General features: G+C 50.1%; 10 protein-coding genes across 10 annotated transcripts; 5 read left to right on the forward strand and 5 right to left on the reverse strand.

Annotated features, from left to right (window-relative positions):
* Positions 1-287: 287 nt before the first annotated feature.
* Aspvir_006125 (SWIB/MDM2 domain protein) lies at positions 288-1,372 on the reverse strand (the record flags this gene model as incomplete). Its single annotated transcript, XM_043269333.1, has 4 exons — positions 288-473; positions 542-595; positions 649-1,119; positions 1,220-1,372. The coding sequence occupies 4 exons, from the start codon at positions 1,370-1,372 to the stop codon at positions 288-290; spliced, it is 864 nt and encodes a 287-aa protein (XP_043125268.1).
* Positions 1,373-2,170: 798 nt separating this feature from the next.
* EifCb (translation initiation factor eIF3 core subunit b) lies at positions 2,171-4,606 on the forward strand (the record flags this gene model as incomplete). Its single annotated transcript, XM_043269334.1, has 4 exons — positions 2,171-2,243; positions 2,324-2,516; positions 2,584-4,111; positions 4,178-4,606. The coding sequence occupies 4 exons, from the start codon at positions 2,171-2,173 to the stop codon at positions 4,604-4,606; spliced, it is 2,223 nt and encodes a 740-aa protein (XP_043125269.1).
* A 317-nt stretch (positions 4,607-4,923) lies between these two features.
* Positions 4,924-5,778, reverse strand: Aspvir_006127 (putative extracellular SCP domain protein Pry1; the record flags this gene model as incomplete). The annotated part of the gene is made up of 2 exons (XM_043269335.1): positions 4,924-5,430; positions 5,491-5,778. 2 exons carry the CDS (start codon positions 5,776-5,778, stop codon positions 4,924-4,926), a joined length of 795 nt encoding a protein of 264 aa, XP_043125270.1.
* A 727-nt stretch (positions 5,779-6,505) lies between these two features.
* On the reverse strand, positions 6,506-9,298 carry Aspvir_006128 (exocyst complex component Sec10 family protein; the record flags this gene model as incomplete). The annotated part of the gene is made up of 3 exons (XM_043269336.1): positions 6,506-6,776; positions 6,832-9,109; positions 9,187-9,298. The coding sequence occupies 3 exons, from the start codon at positions 9,296-9,298 to the stop codon at positions 6,506-6,508; spliced, it is 2,661 nt and encodes an 886-aa protein (XP_043125271.1).
* Positions 9,299-10,264: 966 nt separating this feature from the next.
* Aspvir_006129 (putative pachytene checkpoint component Pch2) lies at positions 10,265-12,017 on the forward strand (the record flags this gene model as incomplete). The annotated part of the gene is made up of 8 exons (XM_043269337.1): positions 10,265-10,362; positions 10,413-10,483; positions 10,536-10,794; positions 10,850-10,905; positions 10,961-11,057; positions 11,105-11,456; positions 11,509-11,805; positions 11,871-12,017. 8 exons carry the CDS (start codon positions 10,265-10,267, stop codon positions 12,015-12,017), a joined length of 1,377 nt encoding a protein of 458 aa, XP_043125272.1.
* Positions 12,018-12,484: 467 nt separating this feature from the next.
* On the forward strand, positions 12,485-13,807 carry Aspvir_006130 (ubiquinol--cytochrome-c reductase catalytic subunit CYT1; the record flags this gene model as incomplete). Its single annotated transcript, XM_043269338.1, has 5 exons — positions 12,485-12,559; positions 12,671-12,828; positions 12,952-13,014; positions 13,092-13,489; positions 13,542-13,807. 5 exons carry the CDS (start codon positions 12,485-12,487, stop codon positions 13,805-13,807), a joined length of 960 nt encoding a protein of 319 aa, XP_043125273.1.
* A 489-nt stretch (positions 13,808-14,296) lies between these two features.
* Positions 14,297-15,460, reverse strand: Aspvir_006131 (uncharacterized protein; the record flags this gene model as incomplete). The annotated part of the gene is made up of 1 exon (XM_043269339.1): positions 14,297-15,460. The coding sequence occupies one exon, from the start codon at positions 15,458-15,460 to the stop codon at positions 14,297-14,299; it is 1,164 nt and encodes a 387-aa protein (XP_043125274.1).
* Positions 15,461-15,821: 361 nt separating this feature from the next.
* Positions 15,822-17,015, reverse strand: Aspvir_006132 (NAD(P)H-quinone oxidoreductase; the record flags this gene model as incomplete). The annotated part of the gene is made up of 4 exons (XM_043269340.1): positions 15,822-16,448; positions 16,509-16,600; positions 16,656-16,922; positions 16,985-17,015. 4 exons carry the CDS (start codon positions 17,013-17,015, stop codon positions 15,822-15,824), a joined length of 1,017 nt encoding a protein of 338 aa, XP_043125275.1.
* A 1,461-nt stretch (positions 17,016-18,476) lies between these two features.
* Aspvir_006133 (uncharacterized protein) lies at positions 18,477-22,842 on the forward strand (the record flags this gene model as incomplete). The annotated part of the gene is made up of 6 exons (XM_043269341.1): positions 18,477-18,592; positions 18,645-18,849; positions 18,907-19,062; positions 19,111-19,196; positions 19,252-22,543; positions 22,603-22,842. 6 exons carry the CDS (start codon positions 18,477-18,479, stop codon positions 22,840-22,842), a joined length of 4,095 nt encoding a protein of 1,364 aa, XP_043125276.1.
* Positions 22,843-23,444: 602 nt separating this feature from the next.
* Aspvir_006134 (3-deoxy-7-phosphoheptulonate synthase) lies at positions 23,445-24,770 on the forward strand (the record flags this gene model as incomplete). The annotated part of the gene is made up of 4 exons (XM_043269342.1): positions 23,445-23,450; positions 23,519-23,573; positions 23,641-24,546; positions 24,607-24,770. 4 exons carry the CDS (start codon positions 23,445-23,447, stop codon positions 24,768-24,770), a joined length of 1,131 nt encoding a protein of 376 aa, XP_043125277.1.
* Positions 24,771-25,725: the final 955 nt, after the last annotated feature.

Genomic DNA, 25,725 nt, shown 5'->3' on the forward strand with positions numbered 1-25,725 from the left:
AATGTCAAGAAGACATCCTCCGTCAAGTACTATGTCTCGGAGGCAGCACCAACTCCCGCTGGAGAAACATATGAAAATGAGCATGGGCAATAAAATCGCCAATGAGAGTAAGTATAAAAATTGAAATCGAATGAGTAGCGCCTGGAATCCAATGCGATATGCTGGAGAGGCAAAAAAGCAGGATATGAAAAGAAAACAAATATTCAGTATGCTCGTGATGGGTAGCAATGGCCGCGCTGCAGTTGAAGCGGAAAATATCGTCGTGTATCGGTCGTATAAATGAAAGACTATTCGTCCGGGCTATACAGATTCTGATTGAGGATCTTGGTCATCGTGAACATGTGTATGCGATCTTGTTTGAAAACGGCGCGCATGGCGTCGTCGCACCGGATTTGACGTCGGTCGTTTGGATCCTGTAAATCGTGTTCACGAATATACTGCCAGAGTCTCTTTACCGTTTGAGGACGAGAAAGCTGCCAAGCGATTAGTAGCTGTTCCGGATTTTAGATAAGACAGAATCGTGGTGTGAGGAATAGCGTACCGTAGTCTCGCCGTCCAGCAATGCCGAAAGCGCCGGAGACAAATTCAATGGTTTCTGTCTGATTGTCAGTCGAGACTGACATCCTAGAAGAAGTGCTGGAAACTCACGTGAAATCCGCCAGATCGGTTCACTTCCTTCTTTGTTTCAGATCCCGAATCAAGATCCGAGTCGTCCTCCGCCTTGACTTTCTTGGACGTTTTGGCCTTGGTCTTCTTCTTCACGGGTGCCGCCCTACGAGCACTGGCACCTCTAGTTGGCCGAGCCCGCATGTTTTCCTCTGCCTGCAATTTGGCAGCATAGAGGGCATCTGCGTCGATATCGTGGTCGGGCTTCTTCTTCTTTGCCGGGGGTGTTTTGCTCGATGGATCGGACTGGTCATCGCTCTCCGCTTGGCGCTTCTGAGGCGATGAGGACGGAGCAAGAGGCGAAGGCTCCGCAGGTGTTACTGAATCATGGTTCCGTGCTTGACCGTTGGAGGTAGGGGCAGTCGATGATGCAGCCGCATCAGACGAACCTCCGATGCCGCTTTGTTCCGCGAATATATCGAACCTTTTCATGATAAGCTGCTTGATTGCAGCCTGCAATAACAACGCACGTTAGCGAAAATTTTGCAGTGCTCAGGAGGGACCGATATCGAGGGGGGCAATTTGCGACAGGGTCGAGGATGGCGGTACGGACCTTCTGAGGAGTGAGATCATAGCCGACGACTTCCTGAAGGCCTTTGCGAATGCGCTTCTCAGAAATGGTATTCAAATCGCTTTTTGCAAGAATTGAATCTATGACCTCTGTGTATCGGGCCTCAACGTCCGGGGATACTGCCGCGCAAGGCATGATGTCAGTAAAGACCGAGTTCGGAGCTTATACACAACATAGAATGGTGATCTTACGCGACATGTCGTCCAAGAGCTTCGATTCCTTATTTTTCCACAGATCCAAAGCTGGAGAAGTTAGCATTGAGGTTGGAGAAATCGCTACAGGTCGAGAGCAAAAAGTTGATGAGAGTAAAGTGAGTCCTATGGGTATCGCAATGGTGATAGTTAAGCTCGTCCAGATCTAAGCGGTCACTCACTTGGCGCTTAGGACCGGCGGGGCATAAGAAACGGAGGCGGGTACCTATATCAAGGGAGACAGGACGAGAAGAAAAGAGACATATAAGACTTTTATGAACAAAGACAGATGAAGACGGTTGACCCCACAGCAAGTAGGGTGTTCAACCTGCTGCAGCAAAGAAGTCCGGGATGATGCGTCGGTGTTGTTGCTCTTCCGTACCTTAAGAGAGTGTAGAGCATTGACGAATCTTAGTTACCAGTTTACCGTACTTCCCTCTCTCGATGTATGTACCTTACGAGAATAATACCACCTCGGTCTAGAACCATGCCGAATGAGGAAATCATGCATGAGGCCCAGCCTGAGGCCAGCCCACGCTGCCACGTGACTTTAATTGCTGACTCAGAAATAAGTCAGCACACCGCACACAGAAGCGGCCGCGCTTGGGATTTGCTCTTTTTGCCCTAAAATCGAAGGGCCAGCCAAAACGGGGTTGACCAGCAGAAAATTAGACAGGATCTCATCCTCGATATTCCCACCTCCCCATCGCCTTCGCTCCACCGTCCCCGGTCACGAACAGCCATGGCGCCCAGTTTCGATACTTTGTCTGAGCAGGACCTCCACGAAGAGGAGGAGGAGGAGATTGACTTCTCCGGTGAGTGCGACTGTTTGGGGTGGACGTTTTCTCGCTTTGTTGCCCCTCATGGCTAACACGGTTCCTTATCCGACATCCAGATCTCAAGGCGCAATATGAAGTGAAGCTCGAAGAGGGTTTGGATACATTTGTTGTGATCGATGGACTCCCGGTTGTGCCCGAAGAAAGCAGACAAAAGCTCATCAAGTTCTTGTTGAGGAAACTCAACACGGTGGGCCACACGTCTGAAGATGCGGTCTTTATGCCCGTCAACGACAAGAACATGTCCGAAGGGTATGTAAAGGTGGAAGAACACAGGGTTGTAGCTTGGATAATTAACCTTTTACTTCACGTTCTACAGATATGCCTTCGTTGAGTTCGAGACCCCCGAACAAGCCGTCGCCGCGGTCAAGCAGCTGCACGGCACTCCCCTCGACAAAAAGCACACCCTTCTCGTGAACAAGTTAATGGATATCGAGCGCTATGGCCGCGAAGGGCGCATTGATGAAGAGTACAAGCCCCCTGCCATCGAGCCTTTTAAGGAGAAGGAGCATCTCCGCTCGTGGCTTGCGGACCCCAACGCGCGTGATCAGTTTGCCCTTTACCGTGGTGACAAGGTTGGCGTTTTCTGGAACAACAAGAACAATCCGCCCGAGAATGTCGTCGACCGTGCGCACTGGACGCAGCTTTTCGTCCAGTGGTCTCCGAAGGGTACTTATCTCGCATCCGTTCACCCTCAGGGTGTTCAGCTCTGGGGTGGTCCCGCTTTCTCGAAACAGAAGCAGTTCCCTCATCCTTTCGTCCAGCTCATCGAGTACTCGCCTGGTGAGAGCTATCTGACGACCTGGTCCGCGCGCCCCATTCAGGTTGAAGAGGGCCAGTCTATTTTGACGTACGAGGAGGAAGGAAAGAACATTATCGTCTGGGATATTGCAACTGGAAAGCCTCTGCGTTCCTTCGTCTCTCACGATCTCACTGTTGGTCCCGCGGGAGACGCCGAGCCCAAGAAGAAGGTGCAGTGGCCTGCGTTCAAGTGGTCTGCCGATGAAAAGTACGTCGCTCGCATGCTACAGCACCAGTCCATTTCGATCTACGAACTTCCACGAATGAACTTGCTTGGAAAGACATCGGTGAAGATCGACGGCGTCATGGACTTTGAGTGGTCACCCGCAACTGTGACTCGTGAGGGCGTCAAACAATACGAACAGTTGCTCTGCTTCTGGACCCCTGAAATCGGTAGCAGCCCCGCCAGAGTCGCCATGATGAGCGTCCCATCGAAAGAAATTGTACGAACACGTAATTTGTTCAATGTTTCCGACGTCAAGCTCCACTGGCAATCCCAGGGTTCGTATGTCTGCGTGAAGGTGGATAGACACTCTAAATCGAAGAAGTCCATGGCCACCAACCTCGAGATTTTCCGGGTACGCGAGAAGGGTGTCCCTGTTGAGGTTGTTGACAGTCTAAAGGATACTGTGATCAATTTCGCTTGGGAGCCCAATGGCAATCGATTCGTTCTCATCACAACCGGCGAGGCTGTCGCTGGTGCTGCTGTTGCACCCAAGACTGCCGTGTCGTTCTTTGCCCCTGAGAAGAAGGGTGGAGCAATCGGTAACTTCAAGCTTATCCGCACCATCGAAAAGAAGAACAGCAACGCGATCTACTGGTCGCCTAAGGGTCGTTTCGTCGTCGTTGCTACCGTTCACTCCCAGACCAGCTTTGACATGGACTTCTGGGACATGGACTTCGAGGGTGAGAAGCCCGAATCCGACAAGGACTTCTCCGCCAACGTTCAATTGATGAAGACCATTGAACACTACGGTGTGACGGATATCGACTGGGATCCCACCGGTCGTTACGTCGTCAGCAGTGCTAGCGTGTGGACACACACGGTAAGGAGCCTTTGCGACCATTTTTCATCAATATTTGTAACATTGTTGACTTACCTCCTCTTCTAGTTGGAAAACGGCTGGAACATGCACACTTTCTCCGGTAACACCCTTTCCGAGAACCCCACAGAGAAGTTCAAGCAATTCCTCTGGCGCCCTCGCCCACCCATTCTTCTCAGCAAGGAGGAGCAGAAGCAAGTGCGCAAGAACCTTCGGGAATACTCCAAGGAGTTCGACGAGGAGGACAGATACGCCGTCGATATTGCCAACACAGCCGTTGTCGAGAAGCGCAAGCGGGTTCTCAACGAGTGGGTTGCCTGGATTCGCCGGGAGAAGGAGCTCCTTGCCGAGGAGAAGGAAGCCTACGGTCTCCCCGAGGACGCGGACAGCCCGAAGTTGGCCAAGGATGCCCTTGCAACCACGCAAGAGCAAGGCGAGACAGTTGTGGAGGAGATTGTCGAAGAGATCGTGGAGGAAAGCGAGGAAGTCATCGGTTAATTGGGGTTCTTTTTTCGTATCTAATGCTGTCCTCTATCTACCTTATCTCTTTTCACTCCTCTTCTCTGGCGACATCTTCGCCAATTTCTCCCCGGGATTTCTGTTTTTCTCTCCGCCTTAAGCCTCTTCCCATTATCAACTTGGCTCGTTTTCAGTCCAGGAGTGTCTGGGACGTTCAAAAAGTCAATAGATATATGTGCTATCTCCCCATATGGGAATTTATGTACGCGATGTCGGTAGTACGAGAGATGACAATGCATGAGCGAGCAGATCTTCGCAGGAGCGTACATAAATTTAGTTCCCCTCATCTTCGCGCCTCATACTAAATTCATAAAAACTATGAGCCCAAGAAAAGCATTCTGATACTGGTCTCTCAAGCGCCCATCATACACTTCATCAGCACCACTGGATGGTGTTGCACTCGCTCTCGCAGTCGCAGTCGCACTGGTCCCAGTGGCAGAAATCCCCGTAGTCTTCGGCCCAGAATACGTACTCGCCGACTGCACATTCACCCGGAAGAAAGCATTTTGGTTTCCAACCACGTTCCCGGCAGGCGAGTACTCACACACCACATACCAGCCCTGCGCCCTCGTATACTGACCCTCTTTATCCTTCGCGTCATTCCCATTGCTATACCCGCAATTGAATGCCGCGCACCCGACCTCCCTCGTCGTCCTCCAGACCAACTGCGTGAAATGCCCCGTTTCTTCGCTGAATCCCGTCGGTAGCCTGTAGTTGTATTTCTGGCCTTCGTCGCCCCAGGCCGAGACGGCGCCTGTCGGGTCTGAGTAGCCGAAGGCGAGGTTCTCGCCGTACGGGCCCCCCTGGGATTATCAGTTCGATGCTAAATGTGCTTTTGGTCGGATAAGGAGAACGTGGCTCACTGAGTGCTTCCATTTGCATCCCTCTGCCCAGTGTTTGGCGTATGTTGTGAGTGTCTCGTTCCAGGTTAGTTGGCTTGCGTTGTGGTCTCGGCGATAGGCGTTGCTGGCTGAGAGGACCGCATCTTTGAATATCTCAGGCGAAGTGTAGGAAGGTGGATGTGGGATTGTGGGTGTTACGGTGACTATGACCGTGGTTCCTGCAGCGTTGCTCGCAAGTACGCCGGGGAGAAGTTGGAGCCACAGGAAGATGGGAGCGGCAGCGAGCAGTCGAGAGGAGGGAGGGATCATTCTGTTGGATTTTTAATTGGGTTGTTGTACCTCGTCCTGTGATTCATCTGCTCTTCTTTGCGGAGATATATGGAACGGTGCGAGACACAGATTCAATGCAAGTGCTCTGCTCACGCCGCATCAGCGAGGCAAGCATGAGGCAATCGAGATGTGACAAATGCAGAAGCAGATGATCAATCTCGGTAGTCCATCTTTATCTGCAATCCTGTATTGCGTGAGAAGTGTCAAAAAGTGTATTGGATGGCTCAGAGACAAGCCGTATTATTCAATTCATCGTGTTTCAAACCACAATCACTCCAGTAGACCACGGCGAGACACGGTGGGAAACATGGCCATTTACCCAGCCATGTCCGTCTCCAGGTAGCATCTTCTTATAGGATGAAAACATGCAAGCGTGCAGTGGTGGAAGTGTGTGGCTGAGAGCGCTTATGCTATGTATCAGCAGCCGCTCATTGACGTCAGTCGAACTGACGAAAGTCTTATTGGCGTCAAATCAAGATAAGCTCTGCTTCTCCGGAGAGGCATTCTAGATGATGCTGGTATTTAAAGATTGAGTTCCTCAGAACAAACTCAAAAGTCGCAGGCGGTGATATCAATTCAAGCTCCGGATTTCCCAAGGTGGAGAATTGCCATCCGCCCCATCCGTTGATCGATGACAGTATAATAATGTGGGTATTCTAGCCTGTCTATCCGATATCATCATATATACTAGAGTCATACTGAATAATCACATAACGTTACACCCAATCCCATACATAGCGCGTTCCACGTCGCGTTTAACATGAAACCAGTCCGCTCGTCGTTCGGCGAACTCGTACACTTCCTCCACCCTCCATATTCCATAGAACCGATCTGCATCAGCAATGATTGTCGCCAATTCTTTAGCATCAGATGGGTCGATCAGATAGATCTGCGCTAGTTCCCGAAAGGCTTTGAAGTAGAGAAGAAGATCGTTGTTCTTTAAGCTCTGGATGAATTTAAAGTAGTGGTTCATATCGCTAGTATGGTCAGTAAAGATTAATCACAACCTATGAATAACCTGGGCAGTCTCACCTTATAAGCTTCAAGGACCCCTCGATGCTGATCCTTTGACGCTTCAAATGCTTACACAGAGTTGTGAAGAGCCTTAATCCGACCTCCTGATTAAAGACATCTAGCGTGCTCTTGTCCGTACTTCCTACCAACATCTGCGTATGGGACGAGGCGACGTCAACCACGGCCGTCGCCGCATCACTGACGGCTACATCCATGGTCCTTCGGCATGGATCCGTAGAGACATCGGGATTGAAGTCAGTAGCCTGCTGTCTGGTCGCGAGGATATAATCCACTTCCTCCATCAGGACATCGATACCCTTGTTCAATCCGGCAGCGACCCGTTCGTCCAAGATCTGCTCGAATTTCTTCTTTTCCTTCACAGCAGGATCGAGAAAATCATTTCGATCGGTGATCTTGGCCCCAACAAGCTCTTGCTCGTAAAAGACATCCATCATTTGCAATATAAGGTCACCAACGTTCACGAGCTCCAAGAAGGTAACTAGAGGCTCAACCCCTGCCTGATCGCGCTCGCCTTGTTCACGAGGTCTATAGTTGGACAGATGGTCGACCGCTTTGTTGAAGCCGACAATAAGGTGTTGATGTCCCAAAATACGTAAGAGCGCGACAAATATTGCCTCACATTGCTGTTTGGCCGCCGCTCCAGTCTCACCTCCAATCTTCACAAATTGGGCGGCGCGGTCGAGGCTGGACTTGGCCGAATGAACTAGGCTGAGAGCGATTTCGATACTAAACAGAGACCGGATGCCCTCCAGCTTTGACTTCATGACGGCAGCCTTAGCTGCAAGCTCCGTGGTCGGAGGGGCCTCAACCGTAGGGGTAACAGCAGGGGACGCAATAGTCGAAAACCTATTGGGGCTCTTCAGCGCCGAAGACGGTTCGCTGGCGATGGACTCTTGATCGGATTTTGTTTCGCCTGACTTGGAGCTCGAAAAGCTGGGGAGAATGTTGACCGGCGCCATAATTACCTTTTTGAACGAAGTCAGAAAGTCACGCTTGTCGGCCTGTCGGTTGACATTGGACATCAGAAATGATTCAGTCGAAGCGGCCTGCTCTGACAGTTGCCTATCCCACTCATCCACTACAGCCGCAGAGTTTTTCCGGAAGTGGTCGAGCTCTTCCGCAAGGTACAAGTCAATGTGAGGCTCGTATACTTTCGCCACGATGTGGTGCAGAAACTCGTCAAGCGTGTCAGTTGTGTTCTGGATTGGTAAGAGTKCTTCTGACAAGTTCAGACACTGCGCGAATGTCCCCGAGACAGCGACTAGATATGACTCAAGATTTGAACGATGCAACTCGTCGAATATCGCGGTCAAGAATGGATATAGCACGTCTTGTGCAACCTTTTCAACAAAAGCGGGTCCAACGTTCATGCTCGGGGGAAAGGCGCGGTTGATTATCGAGACTTCCTCATTGTAAGCCACACTCAGCCTGGTAAAGAACGCCTGCGTATGTTCGAGCTTGACCCGTTGGTTCAGCTCATCGATACAGTCCGCTACCCTGCCCAAATCAGATTTTCGAGTTATCAAGTGGTTATGGTTGATGAAGAATTCGATAGCGGAATCTCCGCCATTCAAAGTGAATAGAACATGAGCGTATTTACGCATCGCGTCGTCAATATCTTCACTCTCGTAACCTTGTCGAAATTCTTTCATAGCAGCAGTTTCGAACATTGATACGGCCGATTGTAGGCGCGCGTTCCTTTCCCGCCAACCTTCGGTTGTATCGCTCTTAGCGAATGATCGCAATTGAGATAGTATTTGCGCTTGGTGCTCAGGATCCGGATATTCCTTAAATAGTAAATTATCTGGGGATGGGCCAGATGAGACGATGTCGTCGTAGAACGGTGCCAATGCAGCGTGGACCTTTCCATACTCAATGCGTGCTTCTCCGCGCACCGATCTCACTTGCTTCAACGCGCCCAATACAGGGCCCTTCTCCAGCTCGTGACCCTCTTCGGGAGGAACAGAGGTGGAGAGTTTAATCTGATCAAATCCATCCGATAGTGTATTCAAACTGATCGCCGGGGTTCGTTCACTGAGTGGTTGTCCGGTTTCCTCCGCGACCTGTTGCTGCTCGACAGACTCCATGTTCGCGATCGTCCCAAAAGTCTCTTCGATATGTTTTCGAGCCTCGGTCTCATTCCAACATCCCATGCGTTTCAGCTTTTGCACCCATCTTGTATCATCGTAGGCCATTTCGCGCAGGAGTTTTGAAGACCGTGCGGCACGGATGAGATCGACGGGCGAGAGGTAATCGAGAATAGAGGACATGATCTCTGGTGGTAGTCAGATTCGTTAACTTAACTAGATATAACTACCGGCAAGACAAGCCAATTGATCCTGTTGAGCATACCTGCTGGAAGGGCAGCCCTGGAGATCTCCTCCATTGAGGCCATCTTGAGTGAAGCCAATACGTCTCTGCGCGGTTTCCCGCCAGGTTTCGGCCCATTCCTCACGTTCGCCATCTTGCCGTGTCTGGTTCAACATCGGGAGAAAAGATTCCAGACGTCCCGATGATAGCTTTGAAAGCTCGGGGTCGCGGAGTCGCTCAGTGCTGTTGAGCTGCTGGGGAGATACTGCGGGGCAGGATGGATGTGGGAGGGATCCAATAGTGAGCAAAGAAGCTACCTATTCAAATGACACATGTAGACATTGTTAGTTATATCCCCAAGGTCCAACAGAATGGACCGTGGTGCTGGTCGATAATCGTTTTTGCGGCTGAAGGTTGGCAATGTGCCCAGGACCCTTAGGCCTTTGGCCGAATACCTTAACTAAGTTTGCCTGTTCGAGTTCCCCGGAAAATCCACGCGACAGATCGGTGGCCCGATCGGCACCAACCAAGAGTATCCAGGAAATTAGCAGAATGGTCACTCGACCGGACAGGATCTCTTCTGGCGATGATTACCTCAAGTTAGGGGCCCAAATTTAGGCGATACAGCAATTCAGTGACCAGATCGTTTTCTGAACGTTTGAACTAGATAGAAAATGAGGCTCGTCTTGGCTTTACAGGATGAAAGATATATTCTGCAAACACAGGCATCAGAGCCATTTCAGCACTTTTCTATATATAGATGAAGTACGGCCAAAAAGCTCTAGAACCCGGCAAGAACATATACATGGAATATCTGGCATCGATCAGGGATACCCTGTGGGTATTTGAGAAGCAAATATTGAATGAATATCAATACAGCATGCGATAGATGGGCTCGGGAGCAAGATATACTACAAGCTGTGTTGGGAAAGTCTGTACTGCATCTGGCTCTTGGATTGTACGCAGTCCTCTTGAACACTACCTATTCCACTCCGTCACCGACGTCCATCTTTCTTCAAGAGGCAGACAGCTATTCTGGCTTCGTCCTTAAAGGTTACAGAGTACCTCCTATCTTCTGCCGAGAAAACGAATGAGCGCTCTTATTTGTGCTCCATTCTCGATGGAAGTCCTTCAGCAGCCCGTTCTCCATGTGGAAGCCCGCGTCAAGAGCAACAGTGACGGCATCATTGTCCGCACAGATCTGGTACTGCGCTTCCTGTACTTCTCATGACTTGTCGAGATTCTAAGTCAGAGTAATCACAGATCAGGAATGAGATCACACAGTGGTTGATTGACAATTTTGTTGTCCTATCTCTGCGACAGGAGATAAAATCCTTCGGTACGTCTAGAACGAGAAAAAAACTAATGAACAGCGTCTGATACCAGCCTAGATGGTCTGAAGGAGCCACATGCACAGGCTCTAGAGTCGATACTCGTCACCGAGTGTACCGGCGGTGATCTTGAGTCCGGCGCATACCGTCTTCATAAAGTCGAACTAGACGTCCAAGCCTATCAACTTCGCAGCCAACTTGACCAAGAGAGAAACCAACATATCTTGCACGAGGAGGAATTAGTGGATAATGTGGAGGATTGCGAAAAGACCAAAGTTTTAATATTACCAAGCACGGAGTTGGATGGGCTTTGGGAGTCGTATGATGATTCTTTTTTTATGAAGCAGTGGCAACGAACTGACGAATATGAGCAGTCTGCAGTACGACCAGCCTCTACAGTCAACACTACTCCGCGCCATAACTCGGATGGGTGGGTAATCTTCGTTGATATTGCATCTTTAGGAAGTCATTTAACGATCTCACAGTGTCCTTCTCTGCTCGGAAGCTTGATAAATGGACGATCAACTGGAATAGGTTAATCCTCCTTTGGGGTCCCCCGGGAACAGGGAAAACGAGCCTATGGTGGGTTAGTCAAAAAATCAAGTTATAATGTCGACTGACAGCATCAGCCGCGGCCTGTCCCAGAAGCTTGCAATACGCCTTGGAAAGCAGTACCCACAGAGTAAGCTGGTTGAGATCAACGCTCACTCCCTCGGAAGCAAGTTTTTCGGCGAAAGTGGCAAGTTGGTTAGCAAAGCGTTCGAGAGCATTGAGCTACTCCTTGAGGAGGAAGAGGATACTTTCGTCTGCGTGTTTGTAGACGAAATCGAAACGCTGGCAGCCCGAAGGGAACGCGCTCTGAGTAGCAAAGAGCCCTTTGATGCTGTTCGAGCAGTCAATGCCCTACTCACAGGTCTTGACCGGTTAAAGCAGCGTCACAATGTTATCGTGATCTGTACGAGCAATTTGGTGACAGCCTTGGTAAGTGTATCAAGCAGAGCCTTGTCCGAGGAATTTACTGAAGTTCCTCTAGGACCAGGCCTTCCTCGATCGCGTCGACATCAAGCAGTTCGTACCTCATTTATCAAACAGAACCATTTATGGGATCTATAAAGAGTGTCTGGAAGAGCTAGGCCGGCGAGGGATTATCGAGGGGGCCTCGTTTGACGTTGTTCAAGTCAATCCGGAAGATCCGCAGACGGCATTGCAATATGTGGAGCAGCCTGCAGAGTCCTTGATGCTACCAATGTTTGAAGAAATGCTTCTGAACTATCAGATCTTCCCGAACGCCATACCCAAGCAGCTTGCGGATGCCGCTGCCGCCAGTGTGGTGAGCGACACATCCCCAGTTGAATGACATAGTGACAGGCGCCTAATAACACAGGTATCTCATAGGGACTGAGCGGCCGTACTATAAGAAGATTGCCGGCTCTATCTTTGGTGCTTCATTGCACCAGCAGCCAATGTGATATTCGAGCCGCGCTTCAAGCATTGCAAAAGTGCATAGCGTCGGAAATCCAAGCCAAGAATGAGGCCATGTGACGAACCGCACACTTCCATACTACTCCGTACGGCAAACTACCTACGGGACCGGAGGGGGGTCGAATAGCCTCGAATGCCACTAACTGACTGCGATTCGACATGAAACGTATCCTTTAGATATTGTAACTGCAATATTGTAGAATAATGCTGATTGAAAAGACGACTGTCTTGTTTCTGAAGCTGTGGTACAGCTCTGGCTTGATGACTACTGAAATTTGTTGTTCCGAGAATTCGCGGTTTTCACCGAAGGCAGCTAGAGCCGGGGCGGCAGCCAATCAGCGCGAGGGTTTAGCCAATTCCAAACCCAAGAGAAACTTGACGGCTCGACAACCTCAACTTCACCTCCAAAAGCACATCCTCCTGTGCGCTGAGCCTATTCCCACCTTCCTCCCCTCCCCTCTCCACCGTCTGTGGCTATTGTGCCTTCCTCTTAGCCTATTGTTCGGAGGGTTTCAATTACCGTCAGTATGCTGGCACGTACTGTTTTGCGCAGCGTGCCCTCCCGGGGTATCGCCCGCCAGTCGTTGAGCAAGACCACTACGGTACGCATTATCCCGATACCTCACGCCCATTAAACGGAGTCGATGAGGCCAATCGCTTGAGAAATGGACCTGGAGGCCTCGAGACGCATTGTTTGCTAACAACCCACACAGCGTGCGTCTTCCTCGACAGCCGGTGCCGAAGCCGCCAGTTCCCCCTTCCACCTCACACTCACTGCGTCCGTCGCAACCGCTGCCGCCATCGGATCCGCCGCGTGGTACTACAACCTCTATGGAAAGGAAGCTTTTGCTATGACACCCGCTGAGGAGGGGTGAGTGAACCGATTGCGATCAATTGGACGAATGGTCATCTGATTGGCCTTTTCCGTTGCTCCGATACCGATTGTCAATCTTCGACTGCAGGATGCCGAGGAGGCTGACACATGGAATTATAGATTGCATCCTACCCAGTACCCTTGGGAGCACGCAAAGTGGAACAAGACCTTCGATCACGCCGCGTGAGTTTGCCCTGACTTGGAACCACTTTCGCTTCTAGCCCAAGACGAGAACGGTTTGCTTATCATATATTCTCCAGTCTCCGCCGTGGTTTCCAGGTCTACCGTGAGGTCTGCGCCGCCTGCCACTCTCTTACCCGTGTGCCATGGCGTTCTTTCGTTGGTGTCATGCACACTGTCGACGAGATGAAGGCCTTCGCCGAAGAGCACGAATACGACACCGAGCCCAACGACCAAGGCGAGATCGAGAAGCGCCCCGGAAAGCTCTCTGACTACATCCCCCCTCCCTACAAGAACGAGGAGGCCGCTCGTGCCGCCAACGGTGGTGCTCTGCCCCCTGATCTCAGCTTGATTGTCAAGGGTCGTCACGGTGGCTGCAACTACATTTTCAGCCTTCTGACCGGTTACCCTGATGAGCCCCCAGCTGGTGCTCAGGTCGCCGAGGGCATGAACTTCAACCCTTACTTCCCCGGCACCGGTATGTTTTCGTGACCATACTTGATCTCACTCTTGGCTAATTCCCATCTTAGGTATTGCCATGGCCCGTGTCCTGTTCGATGGTGTCGTGGAGTACGAGGATGGCACCCCTGCCACCACCTCCCAGATGGCCAAGGATGTCACTGAGTTCCTCAACTGGGCTGCGGAGCCTGAGATGGATGAGCGCAAGAAGATGGGTGCCAAGGCCCTCGTCATCCTGACTGGTCTGTTTGCCCTGACCGTCTGGGTCAAGCGCTACAAGTGGGCCCCCATCAAGACGAGAAAGATCGTGTACAGCCCTCCCGTTCCCCGGCGCTAGATGCTGCAGTGAACATGTATGAAATACCAAAAGTGAAGGCATAGATGACGAAATGGCGAGCCCAGAAAATCGTCCGGTTCGGGTCGTCGGCAGTCCTTCATACGTCGGTTTTTTGTCTATGCTTCTGCTGCATGTTTGTTTGTTACAAGTTACTCAGGACTCCTGTATCTGTACCCTAGATATTTCTTCTCCTTTTGAAAATCTCGTTCGAAGATCCAAAGATGTCAATTCATTCTCCTTTGTCATATTAGAGCCTCTTTTCGTGCGCGCTTTGCGAGATACAAATTCTGCAAGACATAACCTGTGCAGTATCCGAGTTTAGATCTACCCTGTGGGCAAGCTAATTTGGGAGACTGGGGACCAATGACGGGTGGCTTCGTGAACGGGCCAAGATGTATGTACTAGTCCATGCATTTGTCCCGGTCTATCAATTGCTATATATAAGGTTGAACCTAATGACCAACCTGATGGACAGCGCAATCACGTGGTTTATGAGCGTGTATCTTCTATAGTTCGCTCCCCATCACCGAATATGGGCGCAAAAAAGTAGTCATACGTCCTCCACATTACATAAAACAACAGATTCGACACCCGCACGAGCCACGGCGGACTGCGACCATCGGGACCGGCCAGCAGTTTCGAAAGTGATATCATAACAATGAGAGGGGGCACCCATGATGCAACGAATATGGCTTTGCCGAACGTCTGACGCACGGTCGTGATACGGTACGGCTGGAACTGCGAGAGGTACTTCCGATAGGGAAGCGGAAGGTTATGTTCGCTCGCACCGGTGTTGATCAGATCGAGGTAGCGAGCGGACGGCTGGGCGTAGCAAGATTTGGGACGCTGATATGGAGGGGGGAGCTGATTTGCAGTCAGGTGACAAGGATCTGGGTCCTCATTTGGAGACAGAAGAGTGTGAGCTTTGAAGGGCTTGGTTTCAGGATGTTCGGGTATTGGGTCGGTCGGGCCCTGGGACTTCGGGAAGGGGTAGCAATCCACGACGATGTCCTTGTATCCGCCCCCACCACCCTCCGTTGCTATTATTTTGGCGTAATCGGTGATAGTTACTTCGTACACAACTCCGACGAGAGGCATGGATGTGGAGTCTTCCGATAGGAGGGTGGATTTCTCAGACGCATCCGCGTCCACGGGGCTCTCGATGTCTCCGAGTCTTCCTGTCTGTGTTTCCGCTGATGGGTGCGCGCGGCGCCGCGTCGCTGCGAAACATGGCTCCAGGTACGGGACCCCGGGCATGTCGAAGGTCAGCTGTAAGCTGGGAACAACGACATTGATCTGAGACAGAGGCTTGATTCCCCGCTTGCCTAGGAAGGTCTTCGCACACAAGTTTGAGCCATAGGCGAGGTACAGGACGGTCTTCTCGGGAGGTACAGCTTCCTCGATCTGGTGGCTTATGACCTTCTCAGCGAGGTGTTCGTCTCTGTCAAGTGACTGATCCGCGATGGATTGTCGGCGTCTCCGAACGGTGGTCTTGGGAGGGTATCGATCGGTCTCCCGGGAAGAGATATCCTCGGGGCGAGCTGGGGTGATAAGCTCCCATAGTCGCCGGAATGTTTGAAGGGCATTGAACTTGTAGGGAGAAGTAGCCCCGGGGTCTGCTTCCCCGTCCGAAGTAGGAAGTTGTATGGTCATTTTCGCTAACGGACAATGCGCTAAGAGAGCCTCGTTTCTGTGGCCAGTTAGTCTCCTAATTGCGTCAGTTCATTCCACGATTGCGACAGCGAGTGAGGCCTCTTAAAGGTCTTAGTTAGTTTACGTATGCTACGACGCCTAAGCCAACTCATGCTGAGCAATCAAGCAAGGGGTGTCAGAATTGCACAGAACCATCGGCATCCGGAGGAACCGGAAAGGCCGTGTTCGGCACGGAGTGGGCAAATCTCCGTCGGACATTTTAGCCTTCCATCAACCACTTAGAATTAAAGCAACAGGAACATGACACTGAGACAGGAATTCTTGACACGTTTGAATTGGCGATGGCGCCTCGCTAAGCTTTCTATGACGCAGTACAGATTATCTTTCCCTTGGTCTGATTGCTTTCCATCAACTTATGCGCATCGATAATTTGCTCCATCGGAAAGACCTTCTCCACAAACACCTTGAAGCTTCCATCCTTGAACTTGGGCAAAGCATGCTCCACAAGAGTATCCCGTAGCTTCTTCTGGTATTGCTCATCTCTGCTCCTCAGAGTGCTGCCCTCAAATCGAAGCCTCTTGCGAAGAAATGGAGCAATGTTTACACCTTCAGGTAGCTTCACACCACCCATAAAAGCAAGATTGACAATGCGGCCGTCTTTTGCGGCAGCATCCAGGTTTCCTTGGAAGTAATTGGCGCCAATGAAATCGACAATGATGTTTACGCCCTCTCCGTTGGTGGCTTTCTGGATTTCAGCAGACCAGTCCTGAGTTCGATAATTGAATCCAGCAGTGGCACCGAGCTTCTTGACGCAAAAGTCTATCTTTTCATCGGAGCCAGCGGTTACGTAAATGGCCTTAGCTCCGTCTGCCTTTGCAAGCTGGATACCAGCAATGGAGACTGAAGAAGCGCCTGCATGCCACAGGACGGACTGACCCGGCTTGTACTCACCAACGAGATAAAGCGCCTGAGTCGCTGTGATCCATGTCTATTTATTAATGGCGTTAGATGGAGTCACTCAAAAGCGCCGGGATCGTGTAGAAGTTACCTCTGGAATGCCCGCAGCTTCCTCCCAAGATAATTCCGCAGGCTTGTGAATGAGCATATTAGTAGACACCGCAGTGTACTGGGCATAAGCCCCTGTGCAACAAATCATCAGCTATGGTAAGGCGAACAACAGGATTCATGAGCTGACCTCCATAAGCCAGGCCGAATACCTCATCTCCAACTTTGAAGTCCCCATTGGCATCTGGTCCCAGGCTCTCGATAGTCCCTGAGAATTCCACTCCCATGGTCTCCGGCGCCTGAGGCGGAAGCGGATACTGGCCCTCACGCTGAAGAAGATCCATTCGGTTCAAGCCGAATGCTTTGATCTTCACGAGCGCCTGGTTGCCACTGATAGGCGGAACCGGGATGTCATCAATGTAGAGGGCATCAGCTGGACCTGTGCCGCCTTTCACAGCTAATTTTCTGTCAATAACCGCTTGTAGACGAGATTCAAAAGCAGACAAGACGAGGACTGACCGACTGCTTTCATGGTCCTTGTTCCCGCCATTTCTCGAAACACTGGTATCGAACCAGCGAATGCGAATATTTGACCGAGATTCGAATTTCTGAAAGTTCAAATAAGCCTTCTTGACCAATTGATCTCAAGACTAGGGTCGGGCTGCAAGACAGGTATAAAGTGACGTCTTTAAATCTAGCTCTACGAGGCACGACCTTATCAGCTCCGCTGCTACATGATTGATAATCATGCACCGCAATCACCCCACTGTCGTCATTGGTTGGTGCGTCGTCTAACAAAGAAGCTTCCAAATGTGGCCTTGCTGCGAGTCCCCATCGGACTGGAATCTATTGGTCAGATTGATGGTTCCAAGGCGATTCACCGAAGACACAGAAATCCATTAAAGCCACTGCTTATCAAACATCAACCAAGCATTTCGGCTGTCCAACGACCGAGGATGTTACCAATTTTGGCTCTGCCATTTGACTTGACATTACCAGTTTTTGGTTAAATAGCGGAAAAGATACGAGCATTTGATTCAGTCGCTCAGCGGGTCAGGCTCACCCGACATCACTACCTTAGTATTTGCCTAAAGCTTGTTAGAAGGGTTGGAATATTCCAGGTATCTGCTTCATGAGAATCATGCCTTCTCGACACCTCTCTACTCACTTCTGAGCCTCGCACACTGCGAGGATCAGACGATCTTGCCTCGCTTATAGAAAACACATCATATAAGTAAGACTTGACAACCTCTTCGTTTGCAAGTCGTAGTTATCAACCACATTACTACTCTCGTCCAAGACATAAACAAGCAATTCGCTGATTCTTGCATTTGAGGGGGCGCCTCCCAAGGGGCTTTTTCAGTGGATACTGTTGCTGAATCCCATATCTCAATACCCTTGTGCTTAAAGGCTTTCTCTCGTATGTTCGCATTTTGTGAACGTCCTCTGGCTGCTCAGAAGCTTGGTATATGAGATATCAGCATCTTAAACCAGCATTTCCGCTCACTTGCGGTTTTTCGTCTAGATCCCAAAGCAAAGCCTGTATCTAGAGAAGAAGTCTCATGGAAAGACCATCTTTCCTGGGAATGGCCAACGCGTATATCTTTGACACGCCGGATAGTCAAGGGCAGATTGGATCATTGTTCATTGTGGGCGAGATGTGACTTGGACTTTCTTTACCTGAAGGCCTTATCAAGTCAAGCTGATTTTCAGGCAACTGTATACGTTTCTGTAGCTCCACTTACCTGTTAGTACGCAATAATCTGCATCCAAGGAAACAAATATACACATTGGCTAGAGAAGAGCATCTCAAGCCATACGAGAGTCAGAGGAGTCCGTTGTCGAAAGGGCTTATTCTGGCCAAGCGGGTGCAGAAGACTCCTCAAAGTGAAGTCCATCATGTGACGGCACTTACCTGCTTCTCTTCTCATCCATTCACTTTTATTCTGCCCGTAATGAATTGACACTGAGAACTGTATCTGGGCATCAAAGTCATGCCTAAAGCTACAAAATGCCTTCTTCATCGCCAGAGACAGTTCTCACAGACGAACAACTGGCTGACTTCACCGAATTGGCGACAAGACTAGAGCGCATTTTCACTGGGGAGATAAATGATAAGGAATTCCTGTCAGTCTTCGAGCTAGGAGGGCTGCATTTCTGCTGAGCTGACCTCGTGCAGTGTTCCTAGTTACTTGATCGACGCTTTTCTACGCATCGAAACGCCTATTCGCGCACAGCATCTTCAGAAGGTCATTGACGTTTTACACAGATACGAAGCAGATATAGTGGAATCGTTGAACACGACCTCCGTGCGTTGTCTAGCGTATTTACTTCTCAATTTGGACGTTGAGTCCGAGCAGGAAACCGGGCTGAATCTCTTGCTTGTCGGTCTACCTGTGCCTTTGAGTCGACGAGGAGCACGACGAAGCTGACCTCTGCAGGACGAATCAAACTATGTCATCGAGACAAAACGGAAAAGATCCGAAGTGACACTTCTTCGTTTTCGGAATCAGCTGCAGCTCGTTCATCGCAAGCTGATTCAGACGCTATATGGCTTATTCATAGACGGAAGGCGAAACAAGCACATTCGACGACTGGTCCGTTATCACTGTCTGACTGCTTGAGCAAGTACTGAACTTTTTCAGGCGGGCAAATTCCTCGTGGAAATATGGCCTGGGACTAAGGATGCTAGGAATCTGCCCTTTGAAATCCAGGATGAGGATATAACTCAGTAAGCGCAAAAGTCCTCATGTACTCTTGGCCTTTCTAACTCCTAGGATCTATAGACTTATCTTGATTATACTATACGAAAATGATGCCGTGACAAGGTTCTTCGCGGGCGCTTTTATGCAGACACTTCACCTTTCACAGGAAGACATCGAGCGACTTGGTCATGCGCACGACTTTAAATGGCCGGATATGCTTTCCAGGAGCATGGTCGCTTTCCCAGAGGAACCGATCAAGTTTTTCCACCATTTCGAGTGCGAAGCGCAGCGTATACAGCGGGAACCTGAGAAATGCACTATTCTTGTGCCATCCTGCGACTTTGTACTATCAAGCAATGGCGAGAACAGGACATTAGCACAGGGGTCCGAGCTACTCGGCGTAGTAAGCCCGGAGTCTTTGATATTCATACTCGCTGTGACTCGCCCATCCGGAAAGCTCTGCCAATTCATCGATATCTCGATGCGCTCTACTCTAGAGTCTATGCGCACATCCAGGCAATACACAGATGGTGGAATGTCCCGCTTGATTTTACAATTTGATGTGGATGCTTCGCTATCAGTGAATGGAAAGAGACAAATCTCGGGAGAATCAACACTCAGTATATCATCGCATCATGATTTGACGGATCTGCATACGACAATTGAGAAAAATGGCAAGCTGATGAGAAGGCAAAGCACAGAATTGAGCACGCTGACCCGGGTGTCATCATCTATCATAATATCGCTTGATACTTATGATGATACCAGCGGGTCATTTGACCATAGCCAGACACTATTGGAAAATGAAGAGCAACGGCCCGTGTATTGCTTTGGATCGGATGGGAATCAGCCTGAAAATAAGCCCTGTGAATCACAAGCGACGTCAGGCAGCCATGACCGTAGCGTCTTGTCTCAACAATCCGAATCAGCGCGCGGCACCTCTGTCATGGGAGATAGCCTCCAGACTTTGCATCCCCTTCGTTCCAACCATAATGTTTCGAAGCAGCATGGTTGTAAGAGGTCACCTCTGGCATTTCAACGGAAGTCACCAGAAGGGAGTATGGTAGAAGAGGATGGAAATCCGCTAACCCTGAAGGAGTATTCTGGCAATTCAGCCGAGAAGCTGCACAAAGGGCTCCTTGACTGCGCCCTCGCAGAGATCGATACTGGCACATGGAAGAAGAGTCCGCCACATGTCCACACTAGCCATTCTCAGGTGTCTGAAGGAAATGATGCTGGCTGGCTACCCGCGCAAAAAGGTAGACTGCGCTCCAGAAGGCACCAGCGGAAGAAAGGATTAACAGGTAGTAAAAAGGCTAGAGGCCAAATGCCTGACACCCAGGAATCCCTGATCTTTCCGATGCGGCACTCTACAAGGAAGATCTACACTCATGCAAGAACTTCTGTTGACTGGGAAGAAGACCTACGACCAAGCGACGAGCGTGAACAGCTCGAAAGTCAAAAAAGTATTGATGTCACTTCAATTTCGTCTCCTCCGCCCGGAGAGAAATCTATTTTTGATCAGACGTCCAGAAAAGGGACCAAAAGAAAATTGAAGGGCAAGACATCGTCCAGCAAGCGCAGAAAGACGTCCAGAAAGGTGGGTCTGGACAACAGAGACGGCCAGCATGAGATTGAAGAAAGTAATTTGGCCCAACAATCAAAACCGGAAGGTACAGTTGATGTAGCCAACCAGTCTGAGATGAACGCTGAGAGCGAAACTTCGAAAGGAAGTCGCACCAAAGCGGATAGAGCGTCTAAGGACAACCGTGTTGAAGGGGGCCCTCCCCGACAGCTTGAAAGACTTACCGACGAGGCACAGGAAGCTGCACTGGTTGCAGTAACGGAGGTATCGGGTGTCGAGCAAAGTATTGCGTTCCTGATGGATCAGGCACAGGAAATAGGCTGCCCGCTCATTTTCGAGTCGTTCGGGGCCACAGGCGATCAACATGCAAGCCAAACGTCCGATCGCCGAATTCAGAAGGCAACCTTCGACCGTGAAGAGACACAGATTATTTCCTATCCAGGTTTCAAAGAGAGTGAGCTTGGAGGTAGAGGAAGAGCCGTGGGTGAAAAGTTGGCTTCCGCCATTCATGATGGTTGCATTTTCTCTCTCCCGGGAGAGGAGAGGCAGGAAGATGCGACTATACCTGGCGGAGTTATTGGCTCATTAGACAAAGAAGACGTTGAGAGCCACCCGATGGGCGCTTTCGCACCACAGCATGAAGATTCCGAAAAGCGCGCGGTCAAGGTACAGCCCCAGGTGGCCTTAGTGTCTCGGACGGTCCGAACGACACATCTCTCTTCAGATGCCGAGCCAGCGGTAGCGGAGGAACAGACTAGCCAGGAATATCCTGGGAGTATGCAGCAGATTTCATCAACGAGGCTAACAAGAAGGAAAAGGAGGACTGGCGAAACCGAGAAAGACAATACATCGTGGAAGAAGAGAGCACACAAAAAGCTCTCAGTGGCGACGAGCGGTGAAGCAGAAAGCCAGGCTGATAAGATTGAATGTCAATCCCAAGAGATTTGTGACCCAGGGAAAAGCGAACCTGGCTTATATGCTTTGAAGAAGGCAGACCTCGAAAATGGCCGAGTGCAGATTTCGACTGGAGAAAAGGGAAGGGTCACGACTGGCTATCGCAGTCTCACGTCGATCCGCCAGAGACAGAGACCCGAAGAGGGAGATCTATCGGATCTAGGCGGCCCAAAGATATTCTCTCCTGTTAAGATCGTTCCGAGGCTGACCCCCAGAAAGACCATAGTTGACAACAATGGAAGTCCCCGGCTGGTCTCACGACACACTGCTGGATCCCAATGTTCTACCCACATAAACCTCGACTTTGCTCAAGGACCTGGAGAACTAATGCGAGCAGGCATGAGTTTAATTTCACAAGGATTTAGTGAATCTGGATACGAAGCGGATTTTGATGAGCAACCAGAAGAAGCAATTCCCCTCGACACACCAGAGGTCTCTTCATTTCGTACAAAGATGGATGCTCATCGCGACAAACATGTTCCCAGAAACTGCGAAACAGCAACTAATGAGGAAGTTTCTGAAAAATCTCCTGTGACTTGTGGCAGAGAAGGGTTGATCACGTCAAAACTCGTAACCGCATCAGGAAAGGTGTTCACGATGCGGTTTTCATCGAAGCCACCCAAAAAGTCACCAAGAAGGTTAGACAGGTCGAATGCAGAAGGCGATGGAGCGACGCAACTTTCATCCAAGGAAGAAGGGTGCTTCATTGATTCCAGCTGTGATCCGACTGAAACAAGTCCAAGCAGCGAGGAGTTGCCTGGTCAGGCTGACTTAGCGTCATCATTGCAGTCACTGCATGAGAGCGCCCGCGATATGCTACTGATTACAAACGAGGTATGTCAATGCCGCTACACAATGCATGATGACTGTGTTATTGCTAATGCAGCGCAAAGCACCTACTGCACGGACTGAACAAGGAAAGGGCGGCCATCGACAAATTCCTGAACTCGTATCGCCAGCAATACAACCGAGTGCTAGACCAACTTGTCAAGAGGCAAGAAGAGCGGATCAAGCTATGTAAACAGCATATGAAAGCGATCAAAAGCCATCACTCAGATCTTTGTCAGGAGTTGATCCGTCGACTTCAGGAACATGAGCAGCGCTTACTGAAGGATCTCAGTGAGGAAGATTGATCGTGTAACGTTGAAAAAGGTCCTAAAGGACTCATGATCAATTTCTCACACGTCTTGCATAATGATGGCAGCCTCGCAGGGACCAGGCTTGGATCAAAGCGGTGGAAGGGTCATATCATTGACCGTAGTGGACATCAATGGTTCGGGTCAACAATCCTCTTAGCACCATGTGCTACGTACATTAGCGGTGTTCTGTGTGATGTGGTATTGCAGGAAGACAGATATGGGATGTACAGTACGGAGTACTTGAAAGATCGTCCTTGAGTTGTATCTAACTACTGCCTACCAAGTCCGAGAGAAACAGCGAATGTGATAGAGAGGATTCACCTTGTCTCACCGAAGTCACGTGCCTGGGCGATCGGTGGCCGAAGTCGCAGCAGGACAAACAAGGAAGGGAAAAGACTTGGAAATTTTTTGAGTCATAGTGAAATTCGGGGATTAAGCTGGTCCTGAAAATTGGAGCGGTTTCTGTTTCTCTCAAATTCACGTCTCAAATAATCTACGGTCGACTCGGACTGCTCCATCCCTCCATTCTTTTCCCTTTACCCCTCTCTTAATCATCATTATCAGTGTGAGACGCTTACTTTACCCCGCCGCCCGCCATGTCTGTGAGTCGAAGTTCCCAGCCAAGCTTGTTGTCTCGTATGTAACGACGAAGCTCATTCAAGTTTTATAGTTCTTCATCGAAAACCCTAACGTAGGGAACAATGACCACCTCGAAGATTCGCGGAGTATGTTCCTTTTTGCTCCAAGCTCCATAATGACCTTTCATTGACGAGCTTTCTTGCAAATGAATAGTTCGAGGATACAACCCCCTCACACCTCCTAACCTTCTGCAACATGAAATCGCCATGACAGATAAGTCCAGGCAAACAGTACTGCAAGCTCGTCGAGAGGCTGGTGCGATTGTCCATGGCACAGATACCGACAAGCAGCGTTTACTGGTCGTCATCGGGCCATGCTCAATTCACGACCCCGACATGGCGCTCGAGTACTGCGATCGACTTCTGAAAATGAAGGAGAAATACAATGACGAATTGCTGATTGTGATGCGCGCCTACCTCGAAAAGCCCCGCACAACAGTTGGATGGAAGGGTCTCATCAACGATCCCGATATTGACAACAGCTTCAAGATCAACAAGGGTCTGCGCACCTCGCGCCAGCTTTTTGTCGATTTGACCAACAAGGGCATGCCCATCGCCAGTGAGATGCTGGATACCATTTCTCCTCAGTTCCTTGCCGATTGTCTCTCTGTCGGTGCGGTTGGCGCACGGACAACAGAGTCGCAGGTCCACCGTGAATTGGCCTCTGGTCTTTCTTTCCCCGTCGGTTTCAAGAACGGTACCGATGGCTCGTTAGACGTCGCTGTGGACGCCATTGGGTCTGTCAAGCACCCTCATCACTTCCTTTCCGTCACAAAGCCTGGTGTTGCCGCCATTGTTGGCACAGTGGGCAATCCCGACTGCTTCGTCATCCTCCGTGGTGGAAAGAAGGGCCCCAACTACGACGCTCAGAGCATCGCCGAAGCTAAGGCTAAGTTGACCTCGAAGGGTCTGCCTCCACGTCTCATGGTCGACTGCAGCCATGGCAACTCGCAGAAGAACCACAAGAATCAACCCAAGGTTGCTGCCGTTTTGGCCGAGCAGATTGCCGCGGGAGAGACCGCCATTATGGGTGTCATGATCGAAAGCAATATCAATGAGGGTAAGCTGCCGTTCACATGGTGTGAGACTTGAACTCCAGTTGACTAACTCGCAATTTTAGGTAACCAAAAGGTTCCTCCTGAGGGAAAGGCTGGTCTCAAGTACGGCGTCAGTATCACAGATGCTTGCATCAATTGGGAGGACTCGGAAGCTGTCCTCGAAACCCTCGCACAGGCCGTGCGTGCCCGGAGAGAAAAGCTCGCCACCAACGGAGCTTCTAACTAAATTTATGACCTTTTGTCTATTTCCTTTCTCGTTGGCCCTCATTGTCACTTTCAATAAAAGCATTAGATACGTCGATGCGGTCGATGCTTGATGAAAATAGCGTTGTTCACAAGGTCTGTTTCGGGTTTACATACTTGAGATATATAATTCAATTGGCGCTATGAAGCCTTCTTTTCTCTTCGTCCCTTCTGAAATACGATCAACACTAGCTACGTCGAAAGCTTCTGGTGCGGGCTATCAGCTGTCTGAAACTTTCATAGCGTGATTAGGCCAGACATGTTCATGTGATCCTTCACGTCGAATCATGTCCGGTGCAGAGAATAGGAATGACATTGTTCTTGACTTTCTATCTGCTATCACTCCTATCAGTTCACAGAGTTCATCTGGAGCATCCAAGCCAATATTGAGGATCGACTGGAGCTATCCATCAACTGCTCTGGACCTTCTTTCATCCAGCCAGGTCTCTGTAACGTAGTAGTCAAACGACATTGGGACCAGTGCATGCAAGGCCATCCTCACTTTCATGGGTTCAAAAAAAAGTCGGACTCCGACCATTCGGATGCCGACGCAGCAACCCCCAGGCTTCATTATTAAACATATTGCGCATATTGTCAGTATTCTTCCTCGTTGGAGGCAAGTTGAGGATCCATACGGCCATAGATAGTAAGGTAGGTAATTATGGACTACAGAAGGCAGAATTCTCGCGGAGTGGTGCCGCGACTGTACGACAGAAGAGTGATTAGATTATATCTTTCCCAGACCGTGTCGTCTAGAGCATCTTACGTTGATTATTTATTGCGACAAACAGCGATTATATTTACTCGGACCGTTACCGAGACCTGGAGGATCACGATCATGCTGCGCGCGCCCTGGATTCTCACGGAGTGGTATAGCGATGTCGTTGGTTACGCAATATGAAGTTGAAGTGTGGCAAGGATAGAAGAAGCCTTGGACA

Source organism: Aspergillus viridinutans (genome assembly GCF_018404265.1).
Source record: "Aspergillus viridinutans IFM 47045 DNA, scaffold_4, whole genome shotgun sequence".
Lineage (NCBI taxonomy): Eukaryota > Fungi > Ascomycota > Eurotiomycetes > Eurotiales > Aspergillaceae > Aspergillus > Aspergillus viridinutans.